The sequence below is a fragment of the Dryobates pubescens genome, chromosome 11 (assembly GCF_014839835.1).
Source record: "Dryobates pubescens isolate bDryPub1 chromosome 11, bDryPub1.pri, whole genome shotgun sequence".
Taxonomy (NCBI): Eukaryota; Metazoa; Chordata; class Aves; order Piciformes; family Picidae; genus Dryobates; species Dryobates pubescens.
In genome coordinates, this window is record NC_071622.1 from 738,317 (window position 1) to 763,926 (window position 25,610).

At 48.4% G+C, this 25,610-nt stretch overlaps 1 protein-coding gene across 2 annotated transcripts in view; it reads right to left on the reverse strand.

Moving 5' to 3' along the window:
* Nucleotides 1–25,610, reverse strand: part of NOTCH2 (notch receptor 2) — a 93,500-nt gene that overhangs the window by 58,691 nt on the left and 9,199 nt on the right. For both annotated transcript variants that reach the window (XM_054165698.1, XM_054165697.1), the window contains exons 2-5: nucleotides 24,641–24,722; nucleotides 14,217–14,476; nucleotides 13,214–13,549; nucleotides 6,804–6,926 (exon numbers count right to left, since the gene is read on the reverse strand). In XM_054165698.1, the coding sequence (XP_054021673.1) occupies nucleotides 6,804–6,926; nucleotides 13,214–13,549; nucleotides 14,217–14,476; nucleotides 24,641–24,722 (801 nt within the window). The remainder of the gene's footprint in view (nucleotides 1–6,803; nucleotides 6,927–13,213; nucleotides 13,550–14,216; nucleotides 14,477–24,640; nucleotides 24,723–25,610) is intronic.

The window sequence follows — 25,610 nt, forward strand, 5'->3', positions numbered from 1 at the left end:
CTGAGTGCAGACAGATCTCAGCCAGTACCAAAGAGGCTACTATGCTTCTGAATTAAGTCTGGAAAGGCACCAGGCATTTTGCCACTGCTACACCACTGGGAAAGCTGACAACACTTCTGACAAGAGTCTGGCCCAGCCTCCCTGTGCCAGCACGGAGGTGAGGGGTGCTCTCTGCACATCATGCATGTGCAAGCCAGCCAGAACCGGCAAGGAGTGCAACCCTGAGGTGCCCCCCAGCAGCTAACAACCAGCACTGCACAGAAAACAGCAGGAATGCCTATCCCATCCTCCAAGAGCCTGGCATGTTCAACACTTATGACCCAGATCACCTTGTGCCAGTTAGCCCCTCTACACTTCAAGCCTCCAAGCATTCCAGCAAGGCAGTGTGCTGTTTGAATGTGATTAAGGTAACCTGCCTTGTTTCTGACACAGAAGCTGAGGAAAGTGGCATTTGGCAAGGGAAGTTTTAGAGCACAAACCAGCAGGGCATAAAAGTGTTAAACATTAGCCTTTTGATGTTCAGCCTCCCTGCTTAGCAAAGGAAAGTCACGTCTGAGCAGAGTTTGAGGCTGGGGTTCCCAAACAAAACCAAGGCAGAGGACAAATATTGCTCTAATTAAATAGGAACTGAATCCTTACCTCCCCCCTTGAAAATTCCTGCCTAAAGCTCTGCAGAAAGAGTAACCCTTGTGCTGGTGTTTAAGAGCAGATGACCAAGCTAACAGCTATTCTCATTTAAAAGCACAGCCCTGCTGCCTGAAAAGGTTTGCTGCTCAAGGCAAACATTTGCTTCTTAAGCTAGCTCCCAACGCTGGAGTTATTTGGTGGAGTCAGCTGTTAGGACACTGAGCTTCCCTCCAGACAAAGGCTGCCTACATTTTCAAACATAGAGTTCACTGGAGCCCCCCTTTCAGGGGAAGACAAAGCCTAAACAAATAGAACTGCCATGGGAGTCTCACCTTCCCAGCCTCAGCAGCAGAAAGAATGGCAAAAGGCAAGCAGGCCAAGCCTGCTACTGAGGCACTATAATGCAAATCCTCCAAAAGCCACTTGAGCACGGGCAGAGTGTGTCCCCTGGACCCAGAGACTCACCCCACAACTCCTGATGCAGCACATCAGGAGTAGAGTGTGCAAAGGACTTAACTCGGTGCAAATCTCAATGTCTGCTGGGAGACTCTCCTGAAAGGCCATTTGGGCCAAAGGCAGGTTCCTGACCATCCTCTGAAACACTGCAAGCTTCTCACAGTGAGGTAAGAGCCTTGCTCAGCCAAGAACAACAAAAGCAAGTGTACAGCATTTTATGTTGTTCACTGCATCACTGGAGTACCCAAACTCTCAAGTCCTCTCTCATGAAAGCCTTGCAGCTTCAATCAGAGTTTAAGAAGGTGCATTTTAAACAAAGCCTTGTTTCTTTATCTGACTTACAGGCTGGAATGGTCAAGCAGCCTTTAAATTCCCAGATGGCTTCATGGTGTCCTGGGGAAGGACAAACTGACCTCCCACGGGACATTACAGCCCTGCACTGCCATCACTCCCTCTGCATCCTTTCACCTATAAGACCACTCAGTGAATTTTAATTCCTGATCCCAGACCAAACAAAAAGCAAGCTGCTGGATGGGATTTTCCACTAGATTCATAAGCCAAGGAACAATGGAGACAAACTGGAACAGAGGTTTCAGCTCAACATGAGGAAAGTCATCTTTGCAGTGAGGGTGACAGAGCCCTGGAGCAGGCTGCCCAGGGGGGTTGTGGAGTCTCCTTCTCTGGAGACTTTTCAACCCCACCTGGATGCAATCCTGTGCAGCCTGCCCTGGGTGATGCTGCTCTGGCAGAGGGTTGGACTGGATGACCTCTAGAGGTCCTTTCCAACCTCTAACATTCTGTGACCGTGATTAGTGAGGCACACTCCAACAAGAGCAAGCTCAGAGGCAGAGCTGGGAGCAGGGAGAGAAGGCAAAGACATCCTCCTCCTTAGACCACAGGGAGCCCATCAGGCTGGTTCAGCTGCAGCAGAACAGCAGCATAAAGCAGTCTGACTCAGAGTAAAGACATTAGCCAGGATTTCTGGCTATTTTTGACTCCAATCACACTTCAAACACACCAAATTCTCTGGTGTGCAACAGACAGAGGAATAAATGTATGGCAGTCTTTCAAGAAGGCATCCTGATCTGCTTCCAATGGCAGGTGAGCCTGGTTACACATCTGCAACACCGTGCCCTGAAAGGACCCCACAAACCCTGCTTCCGACAGGACTTAGCCTAGGACAAGATAAAGTCACCCTTCAGCAAACCAACAATCAGCTAACTTTCAGCACCATGAAAGACCTGGGGCAGTTTCACCAAAGCCTAACCAGGATTTGTCTTGCCAGCCACAGATTTGTGAGGCTGCCAATCACCATAACCATATGAAATAGGAGAACTCTGATGGTGACAAGGCCACTGGTGACAGCAGGAATTTCTACTCATTGTTTCCAAAAGGCAAGATGTTTATCTTGCCTTTCTGAAAGGAAACAGCAAAATGAGAAAGAAAAGGTGAGCACTCCAACAACAAAAAAAGAGAGTAGTGTGCTCGGTGTGAGGGGCAGGAAGGAAGACCAAAGTCAGCCTCTCAAAAGCTGGACTCCAGTAGCAAGCAGAAAAAAATAGTTGCCAAAAAAAAAAGCATAGTTCTGTAGCACAGCTTCCCACCTGTCATGGAATTACAAGAGGCAGATGGTCAGCCACAGGAACTGGGGCAGCTTCTGTTTCAGTAAAGGATGCCTCTCTGGAGTCTCCCTCTCTGCAGGTATTCAAAACCCACCTGGATGAGTTCCTGTGTGACCTGTTCTAGGTGACCCTGCTCTGGCAGGGGGGTCGGACTGCATGACCCCTCAAGGTCCCTTCCAGCCCCTAACATTCTGGGATGTTAGGAAGAAGTTCTTCTCAGAAAGAGAGATTGGCCACTGGGATGTGCTGCCCAGGAGGTGGTGGAGTCCCTATTCCTGGAGGTGTTTAGGAAGAGCCTGGCTGAGGCACTTGGTGCCATGGTTGAGCTGATCAGATGGTGCTGGGTGAGAGGTTGGACTCTATGATCTCAAAGGCCTTTTCCAACCTGATTAATTCTATTCTAATATTACCTGGCACAATGCTACCCCTTGTCAGAGGCAGTACAGCTCCTGGAATTTCCTAGCAGGGGACAGGAGTGGTTTCTGTCTGCCACACAGCACAGACTCTATTGACTATCATGCCAGATCATCAGCCGCAGCGTGGAGGAGGCAGAAACTGCAAACAGAGCCAGTGAAACACTTCCAAGATTGACAAGTAAGGATTTGAAAGAAGAGGCTGCAGAAGAGCTGTTCTGCAGTCAGCACAACCACACTGTTAAGCACTTCTAGAAAACTGAACATCCTTTCCTTTTTGGCTGACCTATAAACAAGCAGGTCTGGGCCCTTGGGCTTCCAGCAGCACACGATGTCCCCTGACCCCAAGGTCTGATTGGAAGCTTTTGACTTCCTCAAGTGTTCCCTCTCACAGCTCAACACTGCTGGGCTGCAAGCATTTATCAGGACAGACTCCAAAAGGGTTGTTTGCTCAGCTCTCCCCTCTTCACTTACCTTAGAGATTATTTACAGTGCTATAAACCATGTTTGTGCAAAGCATGGACCTCCACTTATAAAACATTTCCTTATTGCCAAGTCCCTTGGGGTTTTTTGTAGATTACTTCTTTCAGCACTAGCTGCAGTTTAACCTTGAGTCAAGCCATCTCTTGTCTCAAATCCAGCCCAGCAGTACTCCTTCTACCTTCCCTGTTTTGCACCCTGTCTCAGTGTCACCTTTCATCTCTCCAAGCTGGGTGTGTACTGTTATCCTGCACCTTCTTGGTCAGGAACGGGATTGGAGTCCACTCAGAGAAATGAGCACTACTGAGGTAACAGAGCAGAGTCACTGCTGGGATGACCTGCCAGACCATACTAGAACAAGAGGCATTCAGATGACTTGCAAGATGTTTGTCCACTTGCTCTGCATGGCTGCATTCACTGTGGAGCTGGAGAAAACTCTGGAGTGTCATAGGACATCAGTTGCCTGCACATTTATTGGGCAAAATGAGTATCACAGATACAAGTAGTGAATTCTTAAAGGCCACCTAGCTCAGAGTGTTTCACCACCCTGGCTTTCAGTAAAGCAACATAGAGATGGCCCCAGACACAGCCACTGAGAGCCTTCAGCCTCGAGAGACACTCAGATCAGCAGCCACACTGCAGAGGAATGACTATCAGAAACTGGCACTGTTCACTTCAGACAAGAGAGTTGGGCTCCCCAGAGGCTCTAAGGCTCACTGTTCAAACAGCCAAGCTCCTGTTCCCTAAACAGTGAGCCCAGACTTAGTTCCAAGCTGACCCCATTCTTCAAGTCTAGAGAGTCAATGGCCTTCAGATGTCATCATCCAAACCCACTGCTGCACTGATAAACCTGAAGTTTACCACAAGAAAGGCAAATGCTCAGAAAGCCCATTCCATGAAATCCATTTAGAAAGCCACAAGAACACAAGGCTTGGTGGTGGTGGTGGTGGTACAGGTTCCTCTTTCTTTCCAGGTTTTCCCCAAAAGGAAGCATCCTTCATGCACACAAAGCTTTCTGGAGAGACTGTCCACACAGAAGCAAGATGGCACAAGGCTAGGCCACAACACAGGTCTAACATTTTTTCCCCTGTGACAGTCAGTCCAAACCCCTAAGAGGCTCATAGAGGGAACTGCCACAACTGCACTGGTAAAGAACTTCAGTAGTTAATCAGAGACACAATCTACCACAAACCCAAACAGAACCACAGCCTATTGCCAAGATCCCTTCCAGGTGAGTTGCAGAAGTCATCCCTAGCTGGCAGCAGCTATCCACTCAAATGCTATGAGGCAAGCTAAACTTATGATGCCTCTGCAAAGCAAAACAATCCCTCATAGGCTGTACACTGACATTGTACACAATCATGATCCAGCACATCCTCTGTGCTTCAGGAATAAGCCTGAGATTAATTTACTACTGACAGATGCTAGAAGCCATAACAAGGTTTGCAATTCCCGTGGCATGGAGCAAGCTTTTAGGGGTCATTAAAGGGTTGTGGGCTCTGCAGCCAAGCTCTCTTTATGTTCTTTGCAGGTTTCACTTTTTGCAGGCTTTATGGACATACAAACAGAAGCAGAAGAGAAGCAAAGGTACTTGCTCATTAAGGGGAAGACTCATTTTCTCCTATTTATAACTAGTTTCAAAGAGCTATGCAAGTAGTGGTCCAGTTCATTCTTTCATGTGGCTTTACCTTCATTTAAGAATTTATTTTTCAAGTTAATGAGGGGTTTGGACTGGCAGCCTCCTTTGCAGCTAATGACAACTGGTTTGGAATGAGAACAATGCTCTCCACAGAGGAAAGGCAGGACGTGAAACCTCTGTTCTCCAATAGCCAAAACTCCTTGACAGGGCATTCATCTGAACTGGCAATCACTGCAGATGTTCTGGGTTCAACCATAATATTTTCTAGTACAGAGGAAAATGTGCTAAAGCTTCTTCAGATTCTGAGAAGTTACCTCAAGCTTAGCTCCAAAACAACCATCCCAAACTTACTTTATGGGGGGGGAAACTCACAGAAGGAGTCTGTATCTGGTTTCCACTTTCAGGGCTGGTTTTTTTCCTATGATTTTGAAAGAAAGGCAAAACTACACTGGAAGAGTGTGCCAGCTAAGAATGACTTGTATGACAAAAAACCCAACCCACCCACCCCAAACCCAGAGCTATTTGTTTATTTTTGAGGTATGGAGACATTTTGTGACTAAAATTGACACTGAATTTCCTGTAAGCTGCTTCCTCACATCACACACAAGGTTTTCTTGAAACACACACATTTATTTCTCCTAGAGACTCAGACTAAAGCAGACTCATTCAGGAAGCAAAACCAGCTCTGCTAGTCGGAGCGCTCCGGACGAGCGTCAGTCACATCAGGAAAACACCAGCAGCAAAAACAAGCTTCCCACACACACGCTCCTCTTCCCTCCCTTTCTCCCACCCATGCCTCCCTTCAGCTGTGCCCTGCTCCTCAGCAGCATTACTATTACCTGTGTGAGGATCATTAGCTTAGTTTTAAAACACCCCCAAAGGCATCAGCCAAGCATCGCTTACATGCAGATGCCTGCAAAGAGCAAAGCCATGCTTGGTACATTTGGAATCACAGCTTGGAAGAGACCTCCAAGCTCACCAAGTCCAACCAATCACCCAACCCTAACTGATCAACCAGACCATGGCACTGAGTGCCTCACCCAGGCTGCTCTTAAACACCTCCAGGGATGCTGACCCCACCCCCTCCCTGGGCAGCCCATCCCAAAGGGCAAGCTCTATATCTGGGAAGAACTTCTTGCTAAGATCAAGCCTAAACCTCCCCTGGCACAGCTTGAGACTGTGTCCTCCTCTTCTGGCACTGGTTACCTGGGAGAAGAGACCAACCCCCACCTGGCTGTAACCTCCCCTCAGGCAGTGCATATCCTCTTAGAAAGCCATCCACAGAAGTAGTGCAGCTCTGGTAGTCACAGCACACCGGGGCTCAGGGCTCATGGTATCTGCCTGCCAGACCCAGGTGCACACAGGCCTGTAACACCGCCTGGGGTGAGGAGAAATTGCCTCCACTGCGGCAGCTTTGAGGCAAACCCTTTCCTTTGAACGGTCCCACTGCCATCTGCCCCTGGACTGCACAACCAGGCCCAGATGTGAGCTGCACTCAATGGCTGTAGCTGCAGCTGCAGGCTGGGGAAGGGCAGGAGCCCTGCCCTCGCTTTCTGCAGTACCTACCTGTCCACTGGGGCGGGCAGCGGCAGTTGTAGGTGTTGACGCCGTCCACGCACACGCCCCCGTTCTGGCAGTTGTGGTTCGGGCAGTCGTCCACGTTGTGCCCACAGATGGTTCCCTCGAAACCTGGGCAAAGCAGAAACACAACAGGCTGACTTGGGTTTCCAGCCTCTCTGGAAGAGAATTCACCCCTCAAGCAGCATCCTCCCCTTGCATTTTTCTCACACGCCTGCCCTGTTAACCCAGTCCCGATGCGTCTCAAGGTACCACGCTGAGCAGAGACTCTGCTGATGGTCTGCAGTCAGATGGCACTGTTAAAACACTACTATGGGGGGCAGATGGACAAATAGATTTTCCCAACCAAAAAGGGGAGAGTATTTTAAGTGTCATTCAGAACAAAGTGGAGACCAAGGCATTTTGTTTGCTATGAGGTAAGCGTCTCGCTGCCCAACAAGCAGCAGTTGAAGCATCAGCTGGGACAAGTTTTTCCCCATGGCAAAAAAGGGCCTGGTGTTCACTTCATAAATACCTCATCACAGTTCATAGGAGTTGGTTATGTCACAGAAAGATCCTCTAAGCTTAGAAAAACGAGTTTCCAAACTCCTGCTTTGGCCCTCCTCAGTGCTGGACAAATCAAGCCAACAAATCGGCCCCCACCCAATGCACGCTTAGACACCAAGCCTTGACTGAAAACCAGAAGAAACCAGGCTGCTTCCCAGGGAAGATCAAGGCTCCTAATGAAGGCAGACTGGCAAAATATCCCTGCTAGATCTCAGTCCTTTCAAATAAGGAAAAGTGGGGACTGCAGCCCATCTTCCTGTCAACGTCCCCTGTTGATTTACTTCATGCCTCATGAAATAAACCTGCCACTTCTGCTGGGTGAGAGCGAGCTCTCTATCAAAGCACAAGTGGATGCATGCTAATGTGGGTGAAGTAAACGATTCCAGAACACAGATGTTAATTAAAATCATCATCTCTGCCTCTTCACTGCTCTGGAATGCAATATTAACATGACACAGTCCTCTCATCCAGAGTTATGCTTTAACCCCTCTACTTTTGATGCCCTGTTCCAGATGCTTCCAAAACATCTGTGTCACGTCATGCAGAACCTCTAAGCAACATCTGGGCCAGTGCAGATGGTGCTGTGTGGCAGATGAGACCGGGACTGTGAAGCACTGATGCAGTTTCTCCAGACCACCACTGCTCTCAAGAGGCTTAAGATGATTCAGATTCATTCTCCACTGCTTGAACTTCTCCAATACCACAGGTTGGGGTCAGAAGCTGAAGCACTGCTGCCAAGCTGTACCATTAGCATCCATCAGCAAGGAAGGGCAAACACAACACAAAAACTAAGGACCTGCACTATTACCCTGTCCCTGCAAAGCCCCTCCCACCTTCATCCAAAAACTTCATGGCAGTAGGGAAGGTTAAAAGAGGAGGAAATATAACATGGTCAGTCTGAATCCTAATCACCACAGGGGCAGCCTTCCTGGCAAAAACTGCTGAGGAGCAACTATCCAGGGGTACAATTAGTACAGATCACTATGCTTAAAGCTGTCTAAAGCTACCATGCATGACCCAAGGCTCAGCTGTAAAACACAGGGGTGTGCTATCAGCTTGCTTGTCAGCTTGAGGAGAAACATCCCACTGCCTGCAGACTGCACTCAACCAGCAATGTGATCAACAGGGACACACACCCAGACCACAAATGGGAAAGGTTTCTAAGTCTTATCCTTGCAGCAGGGGCAATATGAAGAGCCAGCCCACTTTCTAGTAAACAAATGCCTAACAGCAGGCATTCATTTAACACTCTCTCACTGCAATGCCTCAAAACTTCAAGCAGCTCAGTGATTTTGAGTAATAAATCAAATCTCCTCAATATTGAATCATCCCTGAACCACTGTTCACCTTCACATTTAAACCAGCTATACTACCCCCTAGGCACTAGTCCACAGGCATCCCATGCAGAGGTAGAAAACCATTAGTGCCACACTAAAAGCTGGAGGATTACACAAGTGGCAGCAGAATAGAGAGGGGACGAAGAAAAAGAAGAGCTCCCAGAAAACCACAATGCTGCTAAAGGCTGGAGAGAAATGACACAGGGCCATGTGTGCTCCAACAACATCCAAGGGAAAGAGAATCAGGAAGGGCTGGAGTGGTGAGGGTGACACTATTTTGAGTGCACAGCTGAAGAAAACACAACTTTCCTTTTTGGTAACTTCCCAGCTCCCAAATTCCCTTCAAATCTGTCTCGTTCTGAAGGACAACTTTGGCTTCATTTCAGCAGGGCCCAAAGCTGTAAAGGCACAATTTCAGTGTCCTCTTCAAGTGCAGCTTCCACTGCAATATCCTTATCTGCTTGTTTGGTAAATACAAGTCCCCTGGTGAAGCTTAGCTTTCGTTCTTAAAATCAGCCATTGAGAGGCACGGGTGTTTGGCCCAGTGCACCTACCTCTGAGCACAAGCAGCAGGAAGCTGCTCTGGGCTTTTCCTAAGCTGGGTCCCGGGGTCTGATTGTGTAGTTGCATAACCTGACTCTCTTCCAAAAGCCAAAGAAGTTCACTGGTTGGATATATTTGGACACCTGACACCGTTTCCTGTTCCCCGCTCTGTGCTGGGACTCACACGTTGTCCTTTGCTCCTCTCCCTCTCTCCAGGGGAACAGTTTGCAATACATATCCTGACTTTTGCTCTGTATCTCCAAGCACAGCAAACTAAGGAATGAGAACCTCAGGGGGGAAAAAGGAGCTCCCACTGCTAACAGCATTCTGCTCCTCCTCTCTTGCACAGACAGATACAAGCGGATGATTTTACTCCTACATCATCTGCCATCTCCACCCCATTCCACAGCACCATATTCGATTTGCTCCAGTTTTAATCGTTAGCCTTATTTCAACCTATCAATTTACCCCACCTTCCTGCAGGACTCATTAGCCCCATTAGATATGGGGACAGGAAATCACACCTGAATGAGAACAATCAAGTTATTGTCAGGTTTAGAAGCCTGCTGACTAGCAAAGACGAAGCTCAACAGAGCATTAACAAACTGACCTGCATCATTTTAAACACACAAGTAAGGCTCTGCAAGCCTGGTGCCCAACAGCAGCTGCCTGCGTGCTCAGCAAGCAGCACATCTCTCAGTGGCAGCAAGCAAGGCCTTCTCCATCACAGGGCATCTCAGGGTGCCTGCCCTACCTCAGGGAGGGTGCTCGCGGCACAGCACGGTGCAGCACGGCACAGCGTGACGGATGCTCCGCTACGCACCGGCGTGAGGCTGCTTCCTCTTCCCAGGAAGTGTTCCAGCTCTCATAAACAGCCTGCTCCAGCCTGACAGATCGCTTCCTGAACAAGCCCTTGGAATTCCCTAGGGTCCTTATCTTAGTTAATGGGTAATTATTTTGATGGATAACAATGAATAATCACTTTCCCAGCTAAGGACTTCCTCTATGGACTTGTTTAACATTCCACGGAAGGTTGGTTGCCAAGCGAGCTCCTTTTTTGTCAAACATTCGTAACCACGAGCTCATTTCTGTATTTCATGGAGCTGCTAAATGCTTCAGGTTAAACCTCTCTCTCAGAAGTATTTTTTCCCCCTACTACAACCCTGTTATGAGTGACCTAACATGCTCACTTGTCTACAATCTTGTTTTTATCTAAATCAAAGCCCAGAGGAAAAATGATTACGCCGGCCGGCCGGAAGATAAGAGTTACCTTCCATTCTGACGTAATGCTGGCAGTGTGCACAACTCCTCACTTACACCTGCCACCAAGCCCCTCCTATAGCACAATGTCATGCATTACCTAATGCAAGATCTGTTTGTGCAGATGAATGAACTGGGAACCTGAGAATCTAAAGCAGCAGCTTGACTGCACTGTACATAAACAGTACTCGGAGTAGTGCTGAAAAAGCTGCTGTGACACAACTCCAGATTGTAGGCTTCCTCCACATATTTTCAAGCTCTCATTCTCATGCACTTACTACACAAAAAAACCCAACCCTGAATTCACTCAAAAGCAAAGTAGAAAACATCTACAGGAAGCAAGAACCTATTTTTGGGGCCAAGTCAAGGAGTAACCTAATTATGCTTCAATTGCTGGTTGGGCACCGTTTGTTTAAAGCACTTTCACAGGACACAAGATGCAAAATCAAATCAAAACCCATTGCAGCAGTTCAGGATGTAGCTGCCTCCTGCCTCTACAGCCATGAGGCTGAGCTATGGTGACTGGCAGAGGCAGTCCAGAAGGAAGGGCTAGAGCAATTCCATTTATAGTCACAGTCCCTTCGGCACTGCTCCAATTCAGAGCAGAAATCTAAAGAGGAATTTCTAGTCCCTGCTCTGGGCACTGTCTTCCAGAGGAGCAGGCCTTGTTCACATCTTGCCTGGGTGTGACAGAGCACCAGTTCTCTTCACTTTCTGTTGACCTTTCCTTCCCAGACAGAACCTTTTCCAACACTTCAGAAATGTCATGCTGCTTGTTCGACCGGAAGGGGGAAAGAAATGGCTGGGTGCCTTGCCTTTATCAGAGTTTAATGTAAGCATCTTGGCCTCTCCAACTTCTCTCCTCTTCTGCTGTTTCTCAAATGACTGGTTTTTAAAACAATTTAAAAAACCCCCTCAAGGCAGCAAAGCAAGATGGCCAACTTAAACAGAGGAAATGCAGAAGTGAAGGCTCTCCGAGCTCCATTAGCTCACCCCCTTCGATACGCATTGTGCAACATGCCCCAAAAAGCTGCTAACAATCCCAAACGTGTGAGAGCAGTGTGGGTGTGGAACTGTTGCTATAGTAATCTCATTTTCCCTTCCTGACCAGAGTTTGGCCAGCCCACACACTTACCTAAGGGAAAATGTGCTCCTACCCACTCCCCTGCCCCTTTCAGAGTCACAAACTGCCTTATCAGCATTAGAGCATCAAGGCCTTCAAACTTCATCATCTTCTCTCTTCCCCCCATCACACTGTTTCTGCAGGAGATCTTCAAGTGGCTAAACAGATCTAAGACAACTTCAAATTTCTGATGGAGCCTGCTAATCCAGAGATGATGAGTTTACAACTTCATTTAAAAAAGGTGCACGGTGCAGCAGCAATGAACTCCCTGAGAGCAGCTGCTAGTTGAGGTACACCATTCGGAAACAGCCTGCATGCTCCAGCACTGTTTCTTCAAGCATGGCTAGAAATGGTTGCTTTCCACAGAACAGTGAAGATGATACATCCTTCTATTTTAACACTGCCTTTCCCCAGGTTTTCAAAGTCCCTGCTGCTCAGGTAACCTGGAAAGTGGTTGGGCAAGCACCAGCTAAGGTTGGCAATGGACATTTTAAGGTCACTTGAGCCAACGCTTCAAGACAGATTCTCCAAAGACAGAGCACTTGCAGAAGTCACATCCCAATTCTCTTTCCACACATACCTGTGACTCCAGATGACCCCCACCAGCTCTGCATTCACCCCAAACAGTGTATGGCAGCTACATCTTTCCCACAAGCAAAAGAGAAATGCTTAAGGGAAGAGAGTTTACTTGTCCAGATTACCACACACCGAGCATTCGTGTGCCAGACTGCAACACACTTCAGTAGGAAGTCTGGGCAAAAGCATTTCCAAACAATTGCTTTCCCATGGACTGAATTACTCAGGAGAAAAAAAAACCCATGAGGCTAAAAAAACCTTCTGATATGCAAAGACAATCAGTATTGCCCTGCCCTGTGGACAGCGTGACAACTGATGGGGAAGAACAGGATGGGATGAAGGGGATGAGACCACCAGGGTCCCAAGCAGGTGACAGAGAGGTGCTTGTAGAGATGAGTGTCCTGGTGATTGGAGCCAGCTTGATGCTGAAAACCAATGCAGTCCATGGGCCAGAGTAAGCAATTCACCCCTGCTGAGGCTGAACTCAGGGCAGCTGGCAGCATCACTAAAGATGCAAACATAATTCATCTGGAGATTAAGCCAAAAAGGACGTGCAGAGCTGGAAACAGCATCTCACAAGATTTGTTGGAACTAGAGGAGAAAAAGGAAGGGAAGGGAATATGCTTCAAGGGTAAAGCCTGAGAAGGAGACAGACATAGGTTCACCATGCACACCCTGAAGTGAATGGCAGCCTTTGGTGACACAAACCCACACATTTGCAGAGGTCTGTGTTCAGGGAGCTTCACCCTGCAGATGCCCATGTGCCTCACAATTCCTGCCTATTTGATTCTCTGTCTCTAGTTAGGTTCCAAAGAAGTCATTTCTAGCCTGCTTCCCTTCCTACATGATGACACTCAGATACTAACATCCCAGCAGAGCTTCTTGCCTTGCTGAGCTTTCTCCCCTCCTGCACACAAACATCACACAGAAACAGAGAGCATTTCTGGGAGGAGGGCGGGCAGGCCTTGAGCGACAGACTCCAAACCCAAGCACTTCGAAGGAGCCTTGTTTACCTGGCAGGCAGTTGCACTCGAAGCTGAAGTCACTGGTTTGGTGACAAGTGCCTCCATTCATGCAGGGTGAGGGGGAGCAGGGCACATAGACGCTCTCACAGCGCTGCCCTGTGTAGCCTGGCTTGCACTGGCAGCGGTAGGAGCCGGGCAGATTAACGCAGGTGCCACCGTGCTGGCAAAGCCCTCCTGTGGCACATTCATTCACATCTATCTCACACTTCTGCCCCGTGTAGCCAGGCAGGCAGATGCAGGAGAACTTGTTTCCAGATACAGTACATGTGCTGCCATTGGCACAAGGCTGAGATGTACAGGCATCGATCCACTGGCAATCCTTTCCTGTAGGACCAAGGCAGAGCACTCCATTAACACAAAGTCATTGGCATGCAAAACAGTAGTTTGTTTTCACGCTACCTTAAAATGATTGGGGTACTAAATCTTGAAGTTAGCACAAACTTCTGTCTGCATTTCACAGCATTATATTTGAAGTTAAGAGTCAATTTGTGGCTACAGCACAAAGCTGTTTTATTTACAGAGTAGCAGCAAGAAACACAACGTTGTGATTCCTAAGATTAGCCATGGCCTCAAACCGTACTGCACAGTGACAGTCCCTCTTCTGTGACCCCTTGAGAATGAAAGGGATCAGGCATCCAGTTAGAGTTTTCCCATAGAAAGATTGTGGTGGGCAAGCTTACTTCATTTTTTTTTTCTAGAAGGGTAGATTCTGAACTCGAAGTGGAAAAGCCACTCCAGAGCTGCTTCTGCAGTCAGTTTTCCCATGTGGACAACTCCACAAGATCTAAATGTCTTTCTGCTTACGTGTAAAGGGTAGGGAGTTTGATTCCCTACCCTTCTTTGCTTTTTTTGGTCATGAAGTCACTTAGGCTTCTCATTTCCTGTGCTGGAGCTAGTAAATTTGCAAGCACGTTATGACCGCCCCGGAACACTCCGGGCTGAAGTACTGCCCGAAGGAGGGGAGCCTGGAGGCACAGCAGCAGCAGCCCACCTGTGTAACCCGGAGGACAGACGCACTCGTAGGTGTCCTGGCTGTGGGGATAACAAGTGCCCCTGTTCAGGCACGGCTGGGACACGTAGCAGAGGTGTGACTCCGAGTACTGGCACTCCTCTCCCGTGAAGCCCGGAGCACACTTGCAGGTGGGCTTCCCGATCAGGGGCGCCATCTCGCACGTTCCCCCGTTCTTACAGGTGCTGCTTTCACAGGGGTTTCGGTACTGACAGTAGTCTCCAAGAAAGCCTTCTCGACACCTGCAACACAGAGGAAATGACTTGCAGCACGGTCACCCGAAGCTCTGCCGTCCTGACGAGATACCAGGAACGAGCACCGAAAGCCTCGGAGCCTGCTGCAATCGATGGTGATGCCAGCAGACCTAAATGCTTACGTCACAGAGGTAACAGGGCCTTCCTCTGGGATTGTCCCAGATGAGGCCACAGACAACTTCAGTTCAAATTGTGACATTCCCCATTTCAAAACAAATCAATACTGCAGAGTTAAATCAAACGCAGGAACTCATCACTGTCCTTCCCTCCAAGTCTTCAGTGAAAGGCCAAGTGTTAGAGGACTGCTGAGCAGCAATCGATTCCTTGCACCCACTCCCATTCTAATAAGCATCCTTTGAAAGCAGAAAATCAGGTTTAGTAAGAGGTAGTATTCCTTTCCCAAACCCTTTATAAACCTTGTTACACACACAGCCTCTGGGGGGCTGAAGATCCGCGGCAGATCTTCCCCCACCGCGCTGCCGTGAGACAGGACTCTCCTCTTACCCTCTCGTTGATAAGTGCATCTGGGACAGCGACACGCTGAAGCCTGCGCTCAGCTAGCAACACCAGCACTGAAGTCAGGTCTCCCACGCCCCTGGCTAGCACCCTAACGACAAGGTCATTGTTCCTCTGTCTCCCACAGAAGAACGAGTACACACACACTATCTGCAGCCAGGGCAATATTTTATACAAAGATCTGTGACTGCAGAATAATTGCAGTTATTTCTGTCTAACCTAAACTTATGTCAATACAGTCTGACTACACTTGTCAGCTGCAATCCATCTTTTCACTGGCCTTTGTACCACAAACTTTCCACTTAGCTTCCAGCAGTGCAGGACCCAGGCGAGCAAGCCTGCAAACCCCACCTCCGTGGCACCCACGCCTCCATTTGCTTCTTTCAGGGAGCAGAAAGCTGCAGAAGGAGATGCTGGATGAAAAGCCACACTTAACACACAGGACTGGTCCCTTGCAGGTTTTTCTGTGGTCCTTGGCTGTAAGCAACCCAAAAAACACACACAGCTTGAGAGAGCACACCCTGCGCTCCAAAAAAATGCAGAGGTGAACCTCGGACAGATGTTTTGCTCCAGAAGAGGATTAATTACATCTATGAATTACCCAAACCCAAAAGGGAGGAGATTCAAACTGCAAGAAATACACAAAGTCTTTAGTTAGCCTGCCCCAGAAGGTAAGAATGTAAGAGTAAAGGGAAGGCCTTTCCCTTCAGCACTCAGAAGTGGATGCTGGATTGAAAAAAACCAAACAAACAACCCACAGAAAAAAATTACAACAACAAACATCCAGACACACACACACCGAACAGACAGAAGAATACAGGCCCCAGCTGGCTGGATGGGCCTTAAAGTTCAGTCTACAACTCAAACAACAGTCTTGAAGCTGTGTTTTAAAGAGAACACCACAGGGATCTCCCTTTGTTTCAAAGCTGTTCAACACCTCCAGCAAGGAACAATAACAGAACACATCAATGCCAGTCACCCTTGCAGGTAAGGGGATGAGAAGCTCTTGGTGGAGGACAGAACACAAGAGGCCTAACAATGAAGTCAGCACACAGAGCACACTTCAGCCTTGTGCTGGAAACAAAACACATACAGCATCCTCCCCAAAAACAGAGGCTGATCTGGGAGAGACAAACTTGTTCTGGGGGTTCCTAACAGTCTGCTGGAATTCTTCAGAAGTGCAAAGAGCAAACATCAAGCAGGAGTAAATGAGATCATGCTACACCTCATACTTGCATGGCACAACCACTACACCAGTGCTGGTGTCTGCTCTTTAAGAGGGAAGAGCTGAAGTCAGTTCAAAGTAGTCAACAGTAATGATTAATAGAAGAAAAGCTCAGGTGGCTCAGTATTTATCAGGGGAAAATGAAGGCAACAGTTAATCAGAAGCTGCAAGGCACCCATAAAAACTCAGATTTGACAACAATTCCCAGTCTAGAAGGTAGAGGGACGACAGAGCTGAGCAGTTAAAAGCTCAAGCAAGATACAGACTGCGTCTCAGCAGTGGAGAGAAGCAACTGGAACAACGCATTGAAGGTTGGGGTGGAATTTCTCCATCGCTCCCCCAGGATTGGCTGTTCCAGAAGGAGCATGCATGCTAGTTCAAACACAGCTACTCAGGGATGTTATTATCCCAGTTATGCAAGAGGTCATTACTAGATGACCACAACTGTTTTTTCTCATGTTAAAATGTATTAACTAGCTTTAGCCATACATCTAAAGCAGGAAAGTCACATCACAGAGGTGTGTAATTGTGATTTACCATGCCCCACACCCAAATTAGGCTCTTTCCACTGTACCTTAAGACTTTCAACTTGGTGCCCAAGAACAGACATGAAAGAAGAGTTTTTGCAGGGCAAGGCAGGATTAATAAAGGTACAGAAAGCAAATCCTGAGACAATACCATTTGCAGAACATCCTCTGTCTCCTGCGCCGTCCTCGGCATAGCAGCTGACGGCTGTCAGTCAGCGTAAGCTGCTGCCACACCACGTGAGAGGCAAGCTTCGGTATTCCAGCCCTAAACCATGGCAGTTCTATAGGCTTCCTTCAGCATCCCAAATCCCTCCTCAATGGGAGCTAGAAATCAGTCCAAACGCCAGCAGGCTACAGCCCAGCTTTGCAGGAGCTCGATCACACAGAAATCTGGCACCCAGCAAAGACAGCTGTGCCAGAGGCTGCAGGACTGCTTGACTCCCACGGCATTCAAGCCTGCACATGGTGCACTGGCCAGCTCTGCTCTCAGATCCTCTGGGTAAGTACAGTTAAATCATTTTTATGCACATCTATATGCAGCTGATGAATGTGCAAAGTCAAACTGAACTTCAGAAAGCTTACACGGTTTCATTGCATGGATTTCTTTTGGTCCCACCACCACCAGCAGCATGGATGGGGGGGTTGGGCAGCTCAGCAGCACACCAAGCCCCTCAGCCAGACAGCAGCAGGCACAGGCCATGTGCTTGTAGCTCTTTTTATCATGAAGGGAAGAGCAACAAACAGGAACTTAACAGAACCCCACCGAGGACACCTCACCAGGCAAAACAGAAGTCCTCCAACACCACCTGCCACTCCAGCAAACGCAACACAAACCAAAACACATCCAGAAGAGAGGTCCTAAAGTGTTTTTTCACTGAAAGGCTGGAAACCAAACCAGAAAGTCTAGAGGAACCTCTCATGCTTTGTCCACAAGCAGATAAACCACCACAGTAAGCCCTCCCTCACACCTCCTCCACGCTCAGGGATGCTGGAAGGTGCACTGAGCTGCTGCCCCTAGGGCGGGGGAGGAGGGACCCTAAACATTGGTTTACACTATTGCTGCTATGATTTGAAACAAAAGTCAAGGCTTGTGCTCCAGGATGACACTCAACCATCACCCACAAACAGCCCGGCATTTGGCACACAAATGTTCTGGTACAAAGCTGAAGAGCGCTCCAAGACCAGGCTTGTCCTGGTATCTTCTGAGGCTAATCAGGGAAACAGGAGGGAGTACTCCAGCAGGGAATAGCTAAAGCTCTTTTAACTTTAGCTCATTCTATTTGGAAAGAGAAAGCCTTACAGAATGCCAGAGGGAATGTCTGTCTGTGGAAAGGTGGTGGGTGAGGTATACATGGCCCCTGAACCCACCACTTTGTTCTCCTCCCGGGGAAGCACTTGGGCACACACTTATGCAACCTTCCCCTCCAGCAAAACTCAGTGCAAGCCTTTCTGAGTGTTGAAGAACAAAAAACCCCAACATTAATCTACAGCCCAGATTTTCAACCATGTCTCCTGTCCTCAACATTTTAAGGCACAAACACCAGTAATTTAGCTCTAAATGCTGGTGTAGACGAAACTGCAAACATTTGCCCCCGATTCATGTTGGGCACCACATTGTGTGGCTAAAAATAGAGGCGAGCTCTGAAAAGGCAGGGTCTGAGTCCAAACTGCTTTAAAGGAGATGATTATCCTCAACTGCAAGTCCAGCTTCCCACCACCCCTGCTCTGCTCTCATCCCAACCATTCTTCTTAGGAGAGGGAGAGGAAAAAAGCAAAAACCAGAAAAAAGCCACTTGTCTGCAGAGCAGCTTAAAACCGTAGCAGCCTGTGGCAGCTCCAAGTGACATGCTCAGAGCAGGAAACCCAATCTTTGCCAAATAAAAGCCACTGCTGCTCCTCACTTTCCCATCCAGCCTTCAGCAAGGGGAAGATGCAGTTTGCTCTGGCACTTTCTGGAAGCACATGAAGTGTCTTAACCTACTTCAGCAGGAATTCAATCTTTTAAGAACAGATTTCACATACAACCTAATTCAAATCATGAATTCTGAAAGCAAGAGAGTTTGAAATGGGAAAATGTCCTGTGGGCTGCATCAGCTATGCAGCTGCTTCTAATTAAAGCTTCTCCTTTACTCTCTCTGGGCTGCTTTCCAGCACAAATACTTTAGTCAGAGCTCAGCCCTTTTTTCACCCACCCACCCCCCTCCTTTTCAGCTCCAGCCTGCATTTGCCTCAGCTCAGGCTCTCAGGGAGCTGAGCTAGAGACATAAGAACAAAATGAAGGTATTTATCCCAAGTTGAATCATCCACAAATCCACAGCACTGCACTCTCTCTCACAATGCTACAAAGAGAAAGGACTCTCAGAAGCTGCAGTTTTGGCTCTTCTGCCCTAAAACTACCTTGAAGTTACCGCCCAATACTTAGTTCTCTCTCTCTTTCAAAGACTCCTGGAAAATATGTCTAGTGTGCTGGAAAAACCTCCTCATCTGCCACACTGTGTTTGCTTGGGCACATTCTAGAACAGCTTCTTCAAATGCACCTTCCAGACTGTTTCACCCAGGCTTCCAGATGTTTGATTTTCATGGGAGTTTCAGATTGGAGCCCGGTGATATCATCTGGAGATGCACAGAAGGAAGCAGATGGTTTTAATTTCAAATGTGAAGGGAAGAATTTCCTAGTAGCCTTGCTTCTCTCTCCCCCCTCCCAACACTCCCTTCTCTTTGATTGGAAGATGCTTTAACAGAGAGAGAAGGGAGGGGGGGAAATGCAGCCTGACTAATGTGAGAAGGGTCTCAGCTATTTTGCTACAGATTTTAACCAGACCTCCCTCTGACTCCCGGGTTCTGACTCCCACACCTACAGCACCTCTCAGGAGGGAGAACAGGATTCTCTGGTTAGCCTTACAAAGGCTCCTTCCCACGTCTCAGGGCTGCCATGCATGCGTCACAGCGGGAGTGCAAACCCTGGGACGGGGCAGGCTGCCTGCAGCGCCTCTCGAGCAGCGCTCGGCCGTTGGCCCTGCGCCGCAGCGCCCTGCCGTACACCCAGCAGCAGCAGCCAGGCTCCAGTTAAGCTGCTGCTGGCCACTGCAGCTCTTAACAGCGTTTGTTCTGCACAGGTAAATCGCACCAGGCAGCTCTGATTGACTCCCATCGCCACGCTGTTCCCACATGTGAAGCTCACAGCATGTGTACTCTCCCCTTTTCCCTCTGCCCTGGTCTCCAGGGGCTCCAGCTTCTGAAAGGAGAGAGAAGGAAACAGGAAAGGGCAGCTCATTCTCAGAAAGGGACAGCTCTTCAACCTCTGCATTTAGCCTCTTCTGGAAAGCTCTCAGACCCCATCCTGCTACAAGGTCTCCTATGGGTATTCCCCATTCACTGGTCTAGGAGTGATGAGTCTCTCGAGATCCTGAGAGGATATCTGCTGCAGCCTTAGAAGCAGTCCTGCAGTCTCGGATCTTGCCTTCAGCCCCAAAAGTCCTCTTAAACCAGAGTTCAAACTTGTTTATGAAGATCTAGATGGAAAGAAAGGCAGGTTAAAAATCTGGCAAGGGGCTTGGAGTTACTGGGAGTTCAATGTGGGCAGAAGTCCCTTACTGCCATGAGGTTGCTGCCTTGAGTTCAGCATGCTTTGAGGTCCTTCTGTGCACACATCATGCAGTATCAAACCAACAAACTTCTGCACACGGGGGGGGGGGGGGGGGGGGGAAAGGCAGCACTGCTCACTGGAGCAGCACAGAAGCACAGAGCTGCACCAAACTGACAGCTTTGGGCATGAAAGGATGTCCTGGAGGAAGCTGCCCTTTTGGCATCAGCCAGCTTCAGCAGCCTCCACTTCTGAGAGCACAGCAAGCAAACCATGGCTGCCACTGGGCTTTGGGGCTCTCTTTTCATTGTTTCTATTTATTTCTCTGTTTTTAACCATCAGGGCCTGACAAAAGACACTGCAGTTAAAGCAGGACTTTGGTTTAGAGGGAGGCACAGATATCCCTTTTGGGCACACAATGTGCAACAGTCTTGAGGTCAGAAAACACAACCTCAAAAACCTACACAGCATGAGAAGCAGCAAGGCCCAGGCTCCTCCCCAAACCTTGGGGCACCTCTACTCCAGCTCCCTTCCTTCTCACTTCTGCTTCTCTCCCTGGCACAGGCTTGTTTCTGCTCCCTGTGACTGGGGCACAGGAAGTCAGGAGAGGTCACAACTGCCAAACATGGGGAAAGTGGTTAACATACTCTCCACTGCAGGGCCCAAGCCCACACCGAGCACAGAGGCACTGCCCAATCCTGCACCCACCAGCAGCAGGGCAGAGCACAGAGGCACTGCCCAATCCTGCACCCACCAGCAGCAGGGCAGGCATGTTCACACCAGGTAGCACTGCCAAAAGCCTCTGCTCTGCCTGTCCTTGAGGCAGCTCCAGTCCCCAGAGCTTCCCAGCCTGCTGCAGCTTCACAGATACTGTGAGTTACCAGTACTGCTCCCCAGACTCTTCCTACTTCTACCTTCCCAGTCACCTAGCAGCAGGGAGAGGAGAGAGGGTTTTCCTATGATGTTCACAATTAGCATTAAGCAACAGGCAACTGTTATCCTACTTCTCTGCTGAGGATGAGTATGCCAGAAGGCTCCTTCATGCTTAACATCAGCGTGCAAAAACCTGCCTGGAGATACTTTTGAGGCGGGGGGAACTTCCTGAACAACATCAAACACACCACCACAATGCAGCACAAAGCCAAGCCCCGTACTGAAACTGTCTCTTGTCAAAGCAGGACCCAGAAAGCTCGAGCTGACAGGTCTCCTTCACACTGCTACTGCAAAGACGGTTGGCTTCCTTGGAAGAAGGTCTACACCGTCACCCCTCCAGTCACTGGATGGGTGTAGAGAGACTCCCAGACAAAAATAATCACATCTGACCGTGCAAGCAGCAAACACAGGCATGTGTAATTTCCTACCTATAAAAATGAAGGTCAGAGAAGGTCAGCAGCTCTATCAAACAGTGCCACCAGACGACAGCCCTGGGCCAGCAGCGTCACCAGGGGAACAGAGCGACTTAAAGGGCACTCACAAGAGCAATCTGATAAAGCTCCAACCCCGATTTCCTCGCAGGGTCACAATGGTGGTTCCCATAACAGAAGCCAGGGGCACCACAATGAAGTTTTCTCAGCAGAAAACTCACTTTCTCTTTGAGGGGAGCAGATGCCACAGGATTTTCTGACCAAGCACACTGGTTCAGCCCTAAGCTGTCACTTGCTGCTTGGCCAAATGTCTAGGCTAGATGTTCTCATCAGGGCTTATCCATCACCTGATTGTCTCTGATGCAGGCTCTCCCTTCAGCTGTTTGCTTGCTGCTTACAGACAGCAAGGTTAGCTGGATGGACTGACCACACTCCAGAACAGATAACTTGGCCAAGAGGAGGTACAGAAAGAGGAAGAGAACCTATTAGAACAACTTATTGCCCAGTAGAGGAAGTACTGCAGCAAACCTGAGAGGCAAAAAAAAGTGGAAGGGGTGGAGATGCAGCTAACCAGCGAGTGATCCTGCAGGGCTAGAAACCAAGCCACTTGCTTTAGTAACTTAGTTCAGTTTCCTGAACACAACATTTCTACTCTTGCAGCCACCAAAAGTCACAAAGTCATTGAGGTTGCTACAGCAGACAAAGTTCCCCTATTCAGAGTTCCTCATAGTGCAGGAAAGAAAAAAAAACCAAAAGTTAAAACCAAAACAGGATGCTAAGAATCAGCTTGCTAAAGGTAAAGTCTCCACAGTTGAGGGTCTGGGTTTTGCTGCTTTGGCCTCCCTTTCTGCAAAAAGAGGAGTTCTGGAGCCAGAACCAGGAAACAGAGAGGTACTAATCTCTGCACAAAGGCCTCTATTAGCCTTCACAAGCACTTCAACACCTGCAAAGGCACCTGGCTACCACTTGCAGGAGAGGCTGGCTTAAGACCTGCAAGAAGTCTCTGCACAAAAAGGAAGAAAGCAATATTAGAACTAAACATAACTCTGTGTGCTGAGGAAAAAAAGTGTCAAGAGTGATCAAAGCTGTGACTGTGATAAAGGGAAATGTGTCAAGATCTGGACTGTACCACAAATACTTGACAAAAGTTAATCAGAGGAAGCAACTAAACTTATTTTACTTTACAGTCTGAGACATGGTTAAGAGGCACATGGAAGTTGAAGAAAGCATCCTTAGAGAGGTACAAGTGGCACCAGTATCAATACCATTCTTGTTCATTACCCTCACCATGACCTACATACTCTGGCTCCAGACTAATGTGCTTAAGTACATGTCACAAAGACCTACTAATGTCACACAATTTCTTGCTTCAGTCTTAAAAGCCAAGTGAAAAGCAGGAACAGTTCCAGTTTTCTTTTCAGAAGGGTTGTTAGTTTCTGTTGGCAGCAACAGAGAGCTGTGGAAAGGAACAGCCTAGGGAGCAGCAATAGTTAAATTGTGAAAAACACACCACAGGGGATAGCAAGTTTCATATTTGCCTCTCTGTGGCCTCTCTGCACATCAGGCATTGATTTGAAATCGAGAAGAACCTGAAATTAGATTATGATTTCCCCTTTGAGGGCCACAGGTGCCCTTCCAGTGTATCAGATTTTATGTCCACACTACAGACTCCACCAAAGCCCCTGCTGAGAGCTTCCCAGACAGCAACCAAGTGAAAGCACCACTGAAGAGGGGTGTCACCACTCAGCAAAATCAACGATGCCATGAAGACAAATCAAGTGTGTTTAGGGGATTTCGTTCGTTTGCTTCTGCAGCTCTCATCTATTCCTTGCCCCCCAGCATGTGGAAAGGAACTGGCACACATCAGAGCACACCACACTTCTGGAAAACCTCATGAAAATCTTCAAACTGAGGGCTGCAGCTCTACAAAGTGAGGCAAGCTCTAAGATGGAGAGCAAGTTCCAATTTCCCTTGTGGGTCTGGAAGCAAGGTACAGACCTTGCCTCTTTAATCACTTTGGCCTCGCTTCCCAACCCAGTGCAAAGAAGACAAACCTGACAGGATTTGAACCCAAAAGCTGAAGAAGAATTCCAGATGGTTTACATCACCAAAAGCTAGCATGCAACATCTAACACATTATCAAGAAACACCAACTGGGGTAGACCCATGACACTGAATGCACCTGGTAAGAGAGAGCAGTGAAGGGGAAAAGGACCTGGGGGTCCTGGTGGGCGGAAGGTTGACCATGAGCCAGCAACGTGCTCTGGTAGCCAAGACGACCAATGCCATCCTGGGGTGGATTAGAAGGGCTGTGGTCAGTAGGTCAAGAGAGGTTCTCCTCCCCCTCTACTCTGCCCTGCTGAGGCTGCATCTGGAATATTGTGTCCAGTTCTGGGCCCCTCAGTTCAAGAAGGGCCTCAGAACTGCTTGAGAGAGTCCAGTGAAGAGCCACAAAGATGATGAAGGCAGTAGAACATCTTCCTTATGATGAGAGACTGAGGGAGCTGAGGGCTCTTCATCTTGGAGAGGAGGAGCCTGGGGGTGACCTCATTCATGGTGATAAAGCTGTGCAGGGTGAGTGCCCAGAAGCTGGAGCTCTGCTGGCAAGGGGCAGTGGTGGAAGCTGAGGCAGAGGAAGTTCCATGGAAACAGGAGGAAGAATTATTTCCCTGTGAGGGTGGCAGAACACTGGAACAGGCTGCCCAGGGGGGTTGTGGAGTCTCCCTCCCAAGAGATATTCAAAACCCACCTGGATGTGTTCCTGTGTGAGCTGCTCTGGGTGACCCTGCTCTGGATGAGCTTTCGAGGTCCCTTTAAGACCCTAACACTCTGTGATTCTGTGGAGAAAATCTTAACAATTCACATTCCCTTTCTGCCTGAGGCCTTGAACAAAGGAAAACTGGTAACCACATTGTGAGAAAAATGAAACCAACTTACTTGCAATAGCCTGTACCATTCTGATACGGAATGCACTTCCCCTCGTTAACACATGGCTTGGACTCATCCATACACTGCAAAGCTGAAAGAAAAGAAAACAACACTCAGATCAGTAGCTGTACATGTCAAGTCAAATCTTCATTAGCATATTCTGGGGAATAAAAATCTTCTAGTAAAAAATTTTTGTATGACTGGAACAAAGACACTATCACACAGCTTCATCTCTGGCAGCATCAAAGAACCAGACTGCAAGAAGCATCCAATACAGATTTCTTCATTAGGCAGCTAAATGCTTCCAGAAGTTCTTTTAGGTAGATTTTCAAAGCAAAGCAGACAATAATTTCAGCAAGCTACAAAGATATTCATGTCAGCACTTGCATATTTGGGGTTAAAGTGTCACCAATTACTACTTTCTGATGAAAATTCTGTACTGAAAGTCTCTGCAGTAAGAGGCAACTACTGCTAAGCCTTCTTTCACAATACTCTTGTCTCCATTTTTGCCCCTTCTTTTTCAGTCCCTCTAGGGACACTTGGCACTGGAGCAGGGGCCTCTCTATTTCCTAAGTTCCCCTGCTGGACTTGTCTAGCAATCCACAATTTGCTGCCACATCATTAGAGCTGTGGCACTCTGATTTCAGTCAGGGCTGGCTTTTGGAGTCTCCCAGTAAGTGGAAACATCAGAGGTGTTAAAACCTTCAGCAGAATGTGCTGTTTTTAAGGAGGAGACACTGCAGCCCAAACCTGGCACTCTCAGTACTGTGCTTTTAAAAGGGTGTGACACGGTTTGGGGCTGGTCAATTTTTACCCAGGCCTGCTGGACGCTCTAGTGAGGGATGTGATGATAGAAGCAGGTCAGCTCCAGCTCTGGCAAGCATCCATCGCCATGTGGGGACCTGAAGCAGCAGGCTGTAGCTATTTCAGCAGTGACCAGAACCACAGAATTGTTAGGGTTGGAAGGGACCCCCAAGGA